The sequence below is a fragment of the Dermacentor albipictus genome, chromosome 5, assembly GCF_038994185.2.
Source record: "Dermacentor albipictus isolate Rhodes 1998 colony chromosome 5, USDA_Dalb.pri_finalv2, whole genome shotgun sequence".
Lineage (NCBI taxonomy): Eukaryota > Metazoa > Arthropoda > Arachnida > Ixodida > Ixodidae > Dermacentor > Dermacentor albipictus.
The window spans coordinates 47,263,555-47,273,980 of NC_091825.1; the positions used below are offsets into that span (position 1 = coordinate 47,263,555).

General features: G+C 49.9%; 2 protein-coding genes across 5 annotated transcripts in view; one reads left to right on the forward strand and one right to left on the reverse strand.

Moving 5' to 3' along the window:
* The window catches only part of LOC135899244 (solute carrier family 41 member 1-like), a 65,628-nt gene extending 62,761 nt beyond the window's left edge, over window positions 1–2,867 (reverse strand). For 2 of the 4 annotated variants that reach the window (XM_065428522.1, XM_065428521.1), the window contains exons 1-2: window positions 2,702–2,867; window positions 2,257–2,418 (exon numbers count right to left, since the gene is read on the reverse strand). The gene's annotated coding sequence lies outside the window, so the exon portion shown is untranslated. The remainder of the gene's footprint in view (window positions 1–2,256; window positions 2,419–2,701) is intronic. The other 2 variants (XM_065428518.2, XM_065428520.1) reach the window with 2 other exon arrangements.
* Window positions 2,868–6,417: 3,550 nt separating this feature from the next.
* Window positions 6,418–7,629, forward strand: LOC135899202 (solute carrier family 22 member 7-like). Its single transcript, XM_065428457.1, has one exon. The coding sequence runs from the start codon at window positions 6,418–6,420 to the stop codon at window positions 7,627–7,629; it is 1,212 nt and encodes a 403-aa protein (XP_065284529.1).
* The last annotated feature ends 2,797 nt before the right edge of the window (window positions 7,630–10,426 follow it).

Consider the following 10,426-nt stretch of genomic DNA (forward strand, 5'->3'; position numbering starts at 1 on the left):
ATGCGAAAATACCCATGTACTTAGATTTAGGTGCACGCTAAAGAACCCCAGGTGGTTGAAATTTTCTTAGTCCTCCACTACGGCGTGCCTCATAATCAGAAAGTGGTTTTGGCACGTAAAACCCCACAATTTAATTTTTTTTTCTTTTGTTGTTGTACAGCATGATGTTTCGTTCTATGTGTACTTTCATTTTGCATTATGAAATTTTATATATTTCACCTCAATTTCATTGCCACTCATTTTCTTGGTCATTTCCCCAAACTATGTGAATTTTGTTTGTGCACTCAGCCCCCCCCCCTCCCTTTTTTTAAGCAGTACCACTGCAGTTTTGCAGGAATACTAAAAAATAAATTAAGTGTGGCTGCAGTTGCATGGTGTAGAATGTGTTGGGCAGGACTCGTCTGTACACCACAAAAACTTTGCATGTTACCACAAAGCACTGATGTACGTGTTATTCATCCCAATACTGTGGTCTCGAGCCACACGATGACCATGTTGCGAAAAACTAGACAGCCCCCAGTACAGGCTATATTCTTTTTTTCATTTCTGTACATTCAACATTGTTAAGTATTTAGCATTCTAAAGGCATCACACTTGCTGAGAGATGATCACAAACATGAGCACTGAATTACAACTGAGGGTATATTGTTGTGTGTGAAGCATTCATGGTTTTATGCTTGAATACAACACACACGTTTGAAGTGAAGACGGGAGAGGTGGAAGGCCCAAGGGCCGCATTAATGGGAGAAGAGCTTAAGACCAGCAACGTTAGATACAAGAAACAGTAACAAAAATCCAGAAGGCCCAGAACCAAGTTACACACAATTCTTGACTTTAGGGAAATTAGAGGCACAAGAAGCCTTTTATTTTCCTGAAGAAACAAAACCCTAAAAGGCAACTGACACTAGTGTCCCTCATCGTGTGAATCTCTAGCTCTCTGGAATGATAATTGCCTACCAACTAGCACACTAATACCTCCGGAGCATGGTCAGGACTGGTCTTCTGCTGTCACTTTTGGGATAGGGGCGCCTGTCTTACCTTCTCTCTTCTACCATTCCTTCATTAAAGGCTTTCTGCAATGCAACCACAATGTAGCCTGCAAACACTGCATCAACCCAGCATCCATGACACCATGTGGCAACCACCCCTGTATTCATGACACATGAAGGAGTCTCATTCAACATGCCTACAGCAGTACTCCTTGCGGTATGAATAATGAGTTCACTACATTAAAAATGGTGTAAAATTGACTATTTGTTGCACAGTGGAGAAATTGAGGCTCTGTGTCACTATCATCAGCAGCTATGAAAGCAAGTGGCTGCCCAAGAAAGACTGCTTGTTGATGGCCTAAATTACTGTAAAGCTTTGTCTTCCACATGAATCTCCTCGATAGCAGCATGCTACTTTTCAATGGGTGCAAGCATTCCTTTCTGTAATGGATCCCCACAGATATGGTTAATCAACTTCCACCTGTTTAACAAAACGCCAATGTAGCTTACGGCACATACAGTGCGGCCACCCAGGTGGCTCTCGGAGTGTTTATTGTTCAATATTTGCTGGTGAGAATGAAACTAATGAACTTTTTCAGCACTTGGGGGGGGGGGGGGGGGGGAGGGTGAGGAGGCCTTCAATGCTCAGGAATGTGCAACGTTTGGTTGTTCTCGCTCAGTCTTTCTTTTATGTCGCTCACAGAAGAGCACTAAGCGGCACTCTCTAGCTGCGTGAATTCCGCCCTCTTCTTCTCTCGCACTGATGCAGCGACTAACTGAACCAAGTTGCATGAAACAGGAGAGACACTAACAGTGTTGTAGCGTGAAATCTTTCGGTTAGCCTTGTTTCTTTTGCTTCGATCCAAGGAGGCAGCCCTGCGGTTCAGTGGAATCGCTCCGCTGATGGCAAACTTATAAGAACATGTGTGTGCTAAAGCAACGTCTTCAACCCTCCACGACTAAATGTTCAAAAGTGAAACCAGAAAGCAAAGCGCAGACAGTGGTGTTCAAGCAGCAGAAATGTGGACAACAGAAGAACGGAACGGTGCAAGCAGCATCGTGAACTGCCACTTAACGGCCAACGCGCCAAGGCAACGAAAAGCAACAAAAGCGTGTTTCATGCCACGGCTCTGATCACACATGTACGAGATAGAGAGAGAGAGAGAGGTGCACGGTGCTAGTCGCCGGCGCGTACGCTTTACATGGCAGCAGCAGCAGAAAGCACGACGAACATCCAAGGATCGCGCGGCGATCCGCGACTACTCACTGTGGCACATCTTGTCGGGCATTGTTAGAAACGTTGTTGTTGCAAGGCGTCCTAGGCGTGCAGATGAATCGGGTTGCTACCGAGAACAAGTGCAGGTGACAGACTCGCAGCACCGGCAATGCCGCCAAGAAATCGCGCCGCCGCGCTCAGCTCAAGGACCTCCTGTGCGAAGGAAACGCGAGAGATCGCAAAGATGCACGCCACGGCCACCGCTTGACCGACGTGTCAGGGGCGGAGCGCCGTCGCTCCGAACGTGCACAGTGCGTACTGCACGCAGCGAAACCTCGAAGAGCGACGGTCAACCTGCAGGGACCTCGCGGCAGCCCAGTCAGCTGCATTTGCACTTTCGAGGAGCGACAACTGTTACCGCCGCTCTCACACCCAGTCAGGGCCGCCGAGGCATTTGTCTACGCCATATGGAAGAATGTGACAAGCCTCTGCTCACCTAAGCACGGCTGTCGGGCCACCTGTTGCTCTTCCTCGACGCAGAGTCTCGCTCACAACGCCCGACAAAACACTCGGGAAGAGAAACCCCTGACCGCCCACACCAGCAGAAAGCGCCTGCTGTTGCGTGCTGCGCTGCTGAATCAACGTGAATGGTTGGCTTGTCTTGCTTTGTTTTTGTTTCATTCAAATGACGTCACTAAAAAAATTCAATCACTCGCTTATTGTCAGCTCCAGTGCTTCATAAAAAAAATGAAAACCTCATTAATAAAATGAAAACTAAGTAACCTGACCACCAGGACGTAGAAATGATAAAAAAAAAATTGTTTTGCTGCCTAGCAACGCTTGCGGCGTCGTGGATAGTCGTGGACGTCGTGGCCATAGCCATGTCTCGCGCAACATATGGAGCATATGGCCTCGAGCTCCGCCACTGGAAAAGCTGGCGCCACCGTTGGCGTGACTACAGTGTAGTACACTGTAGCGTGACGTCCTATTAGGGATCACGTGGACATAGCGGCCGCGTCGGCTGCTTCGGGAGCGCCGAAGCGAGCTGAAAACGAGAGTTTAAATTCCCTCGTACGCTGCGGTCCTCATTTAGTGGCGAGATTTTCCCGCTTCAAGTTTCTCTTTAACAACGCTTAAAAGCACTACTAGGGTGGCCTAGCACTACAATAGGTAGTGGCTGCCTTTGAAGGCGCGCAACATGGTAGACTACTGCTCGGTGCCGCAGTCCGGACGTACGCAACGGAGCCCGGTGTCAGCCTTATTCACACGTAGCCGCAGGACAAGAAGCTGCGTGAGGCTTGGCTCGCGAAACATAAAACCGGCAAACAGCCGTCGGCTACAACTCGGGTATGCAGCCAGCACAGACGCGAGGAAGATTTCTGCTACGGCGCCGGGTCTGCGATGTTCGGAAAACGCGCATTGAGACGCTCGCCCGAGTCCACTGCCCGACTAATGTCATGACGGTTTGGTCTATGAACTTGTCGATGCTATAGATACTGGTAAGTTCACTGGAGTAGAAAGGGAGTGGTAAGAAGCACATTAGAAAATAGCATGGCATATGGTCATGTTTGTGTTACGAACTAATGCACTGCAAAAAAGCAGCAGCGCGAAATCGCACGCTGAGAACACCGATAAACATTCAGTGCGACGCAACTCTAGAAATAATATTGAAACGTCCAAGAATTTAGAAGAAAAAGAAAAGATTGAATCGTCGCGACGGCACATCACAGTCCCCGTAGGCGTCAAAGTCTCTACAATGAAATTATTTTTGGACAGCTCTGATAGCGCCCACGCAACAATGGTTGCTTGTATACTGTCAGATGCTCATATTCTGCGGCCGAAAGCTCATGACACGGTGCGAAAACGCGCACGCGGAGAAAGCGAAACAGTGCGGACAAGCATGCAGACGCGCACTCGGTCGCTGCGAATCTGCGCGATCACTTCATTGAGGCTTCGTTCTATTACACTCCATTTAGTTATACAAACACTATAAGAACATATTTCACATAGTTTGCTCTCAGCGTTTACCTACCTTTCACGCAAGAAGCCGGTTCGGGAGACTCCATCGCGGCGACCGCGCGCAGTGACGTTCACTGTACGTAATCGGTAAATAGATAGCGTCTGTAAACGATTATGTGCTTTCAATTTGCCCAAGATTATTATTTAGACAATAAAACACTTCTCTCGTTTCGAAAGTACGTACAGAAATGTCCGGGAGAGCCCGGGCGTGGTGTTTTCAATGAGCGCTGACAGCAAAACCTATGAGGAGCGCGCCGCGTGAACCCTCATACTACGTCAGCGAGGCGCTTCCGATAGATGGCGACTCCGTAACTCCTCGCCGCCATGTCGTGCAAAACACGAGACTGCGGTGTATGGAATGGGCCATCTGTACGGCAAAACAATGGGAGAACTAGGGACGCTTCTGCGATGACGCCACCAGTAGGACGCTGCGATCGACCGGCGTGCTTAGCGCGCCAAATTTAAACGTGTTGCGCAAAACTTTCTGCATTTATAAACTAAAAATTGTGGGGTTTTACGTGCCAAAACCACTTTCTGATTATGAGGCACGCTGTAGTGGAGGGCTCCGGAAATTTTGACCGCCTGGGGTTCTTTAACGTGCACCTAAATCTAAGTGCACGGGTGTTTTCACATTTCGCCCCCATCGAAATGCGGCCGTCGTGGCCGGGATTCAAACCCGCGACCTCGTGCTCAGCAGCCTTACACCATAGCCACTGAGCAACCACGGCGGGTCATTTATAAATTAAAACTCTCTAAAAACACAACTGAAATTCTTATGATTTGCAAAAAATAAATAATACGAACTGTTAAGATACATCAATAACGCCGTCTATACTTGCACGTTTCCGACTACAGATCATGTAATGTTCCTGATCGTCCGCTCAGCCAATGGCTCAGCGTTTCGGTTGCAGAAGACAAACACTCGTCTGCTCGTTCCGTTAGGGAAGCACACATATGTTTTTAGTATTTCAAAAGACACGAGGATAAAAAGCCCGGAAAGAGCACCTGCAAGTCTGGTCGGTTGCACGGGATTCCTTTCATTTTGTATCAGTCAGAAAAGCGATCGCCAGGTTTCACTGAAGAAAACGAAATACTGCTGTGTGACGAATTCAGTCGCTAACGTTTATATTTGGCTCCATAAAAGGGCGCCGAAGGGCAAGAATACAGCCAATGTTCTCAATGTGCCCGATCTGAAGCAGCCCGGAGTTATGATCGTTATGCAGGAACACACACACACACACACACACACACACACACACACACACACACACACACACACACACACACACACACATACTTGCAAACCCAGAGCAAGCAATCGGCGAGCTGCAAACGTACATGCATGACCTCCGCGGCTACTAACTGCCAATCCTGGAGGCCCTGTGTCGCACCATTATTTTCCCTTTTGTCAGCAATGACTCCAGACTGCAGAAACGAGAAGAAAGGGGGTTAAACGAGGGACCCGATTTTTATTAGTCATATCATGAGAAGCCAACAAACACTGACACCAAGGACAACATAGGGGAAATTACTTGTGCTTTATAAATGGAATGAATAAAGGATAAATTAATGGAAATGGAAGTGGATGAAAAAACAACTTGCCGTAGGTGGGAACCGAACCAACGACCTTCGCATTTCGCGTGCGATGCTCTACCAATTGAGCTACCGCGGCGCTGTTTCCCCATCCACTTTCTTGGGTATTTATGTGTACTAGTAAACCCTAGGAGTGTTAGCCAGCGTTACCACCCAGAACACCTACCAGGCGCTGATGTTAGCCTGCGCCCAGCTGTCGCTCAGCATTTTAATGATGCACTACTTGTCTATGGTAATACTGGCGGCTCCCGTCGACCACTGGTGCAAGGTGCCGCGCGAGTTGGGCAACGTCAGCGCCAAGGAGTGGAAGCGCAGCGGGATACCTCTCGAAGCGGACGGCACCGCCAGCCAGTGCTACGCGTATACGCTGTCACTGCAGCCGCTCCCGTGACGGGCACGGCACGCGGCTCGCGCGCTGAAGCCGTCGCCGAGAGGCATCGGACGAAGGTTCGCCGCAGCGAGTGGGACTACGGCGTCGAGCGTGGGGTAAGGACGCCCGTCAGCGAGTGGAATCTCGTCTGTGACGACGCGTGGATTTCCGCGGCAGCGTTCACCCACGACCACGTCGCCGTTCTCGCCCCCGTGCCGTTTTTGGGTCAGATGGCGGACAGATTCGGACGCAGGCCGGTGATATTTGCGTCGGTGATCGTGGTGCTAGCCGCCGACATCACGACTGCGGTAACCAGTTCCTTGGTAGCCTTCTTTGCGGCCCGTATGTTCGCCGGTGCCTCGTGCAACGCGCTCGCGCTAGTCTTCTTGGTGATGTTGTTCGAGGTGTCCGGCAGTGAAATACGACAGGAGCTCGCCTGGGCCGCATTTCTGCCACCGATTCTGACGTCGCTGTTGCCGACGCTCGCCGCTGGCGCCATGCTCGACCGCCGCGTGTTGTCCTTCATCATGCTCGCCGTGGCTTCGCTGCTGATCCCTTCGTGCTACTTCGTCGAGGAGTCCGCGCAGTGGCGGCGCGCCGTGGGCAGTAATGTTGAGCGCCACAGGTTCGCCACATCGCGCGTCACCAGCATTGAGCCGAACGCATCGACGAGTCATCGCAGGCACAGACGCGGTCGGGCAAAAAGGCGGCGAGCGCGGGCGTTCACTGCAGTCGACCTATTGGCTCAGGAAGCGCTGAGGCCGCGAACGCTGACGCTTTCATTCCTGTTCCTCATCCTGTTCGCCGGTCTGTACGTGACGTTCTCCGGCACTGCGTCTGGTCTACCATCGCGGTCCGAAACCACCCTGGCTGGCTCGTACAGACTGCTGCTGGAACTCGTCGCTCGTTCGCTAAGCGTACTCGTTTCCGACTGGCTTTTGCGGATGCCGACCCGCCGCGAGGAACTGGTGCTAGCATTTTGCACGATTCTGGTGGCTGGATGGGCGAAGCACGTCGCCAAGCGCATCGCCTCGCGCGGCGACCCCGGCGACCCGCCGCTCGTAGTCATTGTGATGGGCGAGCTGCTGCTCGACGCCATTTTGGTCGCTCTCGTGTTGGTCTTCGCCTGCACCTTGGAGGCCTATCGCACGGAAGTGCGCGCCACAGGTCTGTGCGCGGTGTACTTCTCCGGAGGCATCGGAGCCACCCTTTCCCCCATGTTGGCGGACTTGGAGCCGCAGTCCCTACTGCTGGTCGGCGGCACCGTTGCCATGCTGGCCGCCATTTCTGCCACTCGCCACCTTCCACCTTTGGCCGACTACGAACTCTTTCTGGCACAGATTCAGGCTCACGAATCTGAGCGCTGGAGCGTTTCTTCAGTGCGCTCCTCAGTGACGTCCAAAAATGATCAACTCAATGACCAGCATCATATATTCCCATAAGACAGAGCGCGCGGTTTGTCATTGAAATGGCAATTTAGTCGACCAGTTTTAGAGCGGATTCTCATGCAGACAATGAACGATGGACGCATTATATGCTTGCAGTTTTGCAAGCTGTTCAAAATCATGTTGAGCAGAGACGAAGTTGTAATGCATGCTAATGCATAATCTTCTGTGGTACGGCCTGCTACCAGGGGCGTAGCCAGGGGGGGGGGGCTTATGGGGCTTCAGCCCCCCCCGAAATTTTTTCGTGCTGTCCATGCACCGCCGACCAAAGCGACCCCCGGCGCCAGAAATCACTCTGGATTTTGTCTAGAATGTCTTTTTGACGCTCGAAAAGACATTTAACCGCGAAGATTACAAACTCGGGCTGGATTTCGTGGCAACGCCCATACACCGGGAGTCACATAACGCCAAGCAGTCCCATCCGAGCACAAAGTTTCAAGGGCGCTTTGATGGTGAGCGGGCTCGCCGCGGCATCTCACTGAGGCCACGGAATCTATGGAGCGCATGGATATCAATTGCCAAACTTTATGGGTATAAATCTCATAAGCTCTTGATGTGAAAGGTGCATTGACATTTCCAAAGTTGTGCTTTAGATTTTCAATTGCGGAACTTTGTGGGTTTAATGTTGTTATAAACATTTGACGCCAAAGGTCTATTGACTTTTCTAAAGTCTTACATCTGAACATACAACGAGACAAGCCAAATCAACACACTAGCAGACGAGTTGACAAAGCAGGCAGCGAGGTCCAATGAGACGAAGCGTTGGGGTGGTTCATTTGTGCCGTCATGTCACATAAAAAAATATCAACATTTTTTTTAACATACACCAGAACATCCATGTCAAGACACTAAGGCCAGCCAAAGTAACTACGTTCTTATTTATTTTTTCTACTTTGACTTTTATTCGCGAGGGCACATTGAGCCTCTTCAATATTTTTTTTTTGTTCTCGCTGCCCTACCCGCGGGCTACCAGAGCCAGCCAGAGCGCATACGTTTTTCTCGTATGGCCCCGACCACCGTGCGGTGCACTTCGGTGCGCGTTCGGTTTGCTCTGGCCGAGTGTATTTTTACCGGACAGGGTTTTGGACGCTTTCTGGCTAGCAGACGAGAAAAAAAAAAAACAATGGTCGTTCGCCGCCATCACTGTGGGGACTCGAAGGATTGCACCGCATTCCTTGAGCGGAACTTTCCGGAAAGTCTTGTTTCGCCGCTGTAGGAGACTGAGCAGTATGCGTATGGTTCTCAGTGGACCAAGCGTCTCATGTTTTCTTCGGTATTCCTTCCGTAGCCCCATTAGGTGCCCGAAGTAGGCATTAGATTCTGGCCAACATACTTTCCTATGCGATTTTTTTTTTCATTTCGGTGCCTCCGCCTCACAGAAAAAAAAAAAACAATACATTGTTGCGGCGCAGCGAAATGTCGCATGGTGAAAGTTCGATTTTGATACTTCTTTTGAGGAAAGTAATGGGCGACGGGACGCTTCAGTTGCCGGATACGTTTATTATATTATTGCGAAAGCAATTATATGGACACTCCAGGCGCACTCCTGCCATCGCCCTCATGTTTCGTATAAAGTCCAATGGTGATAACATCGTGACCACGTGCTGCATGCTGTATGTGCGAGTGAAAGCGTAGGAGGGGAGGTGGAATGGGTGAGCCGACGATGGTGGCTCAGTCTTGTGTGCGCAAAGGAGAAAAGCGGGGAGCAAGCGCGCCGCCTTCCGTCGCGCGCAGTACATCGGGGGGAGTGGATGGAATGGGGCGGAATCTAGGATTCTGTGAATCTATGATTGTGCAACATGTTTATTTGCCTTGTTTGACGCATTATATACAGTTACTTCTTCTTACATACATAGACTCATTGGAGACTTATACGTATACTTAAATATCTTATTGCGAGGTTTTGTGTATACATGCAGTGAACTTTGTCTCCAGTGACACTTTTTTGTTCTTTATAAAGCCGTATTTTCGCATTTGCATATCTCATTGTATTTTTGCATTTCTAATGTACGAGGGTGAGTCAAATGTAAGTGAGCCTACCCTAACCGCGCAATAATGGTTCGGTTCATTATCTGCGAGGCATGCGCGCAGGAGAACGGCATGTCTCATTTACAAAAGTGACACGCAGGTGTGAAAAATGTTCTTTAATGCTCTCATACACTGGGTTGAATATGGTTGCGTCACATAATGGACACTTCAAAAGTTGAACAGCTCGGTGTCCCGAAGTTTTTGACAGCTGAAGGTGTTTCCAAAACAGAAATTAATCACCATATGACTGCCGTGTACGTTGAACACTGCATTTCATTGACCACTGTGAAGCGTTGGAGCAAACGGTTCAAAGGGCGTTGCAAAGACATACCAAGACCGGGCCAAAACCATCGTGCAATCACCTCCCACACAATTTCAAAGGTTCATGAGCTGCTGAAACAAGAACGGAGGATAAGCATCGATGAACTGGCAGACCGTCTGAACATCAGTCACGGTTCGGTTCACGCCATAATTCATGAGCTTCTCGGTTATCGGCTCTTTGGTGCGCAATGGATCCCCAAGATTTTTATCTATGGATCGCGAGAAGACGGAGAAGTTTCGCGCTGCCTTGACTCATCTGATCGGGTATCACAATGAGCATGACAACTTCTTGCTTGCAACTGTGATCGGGGACGAACCTTGGTGCCACTACTACGAGCCTGAAACATGACGGCGAAGCTTACAGTGGAAACATTCGAATTTACCACGCCCAAAGGACGTAAAGGCCATCATTTCCGCTGGAAAGGTGTTGTTGACTTTTTATTTC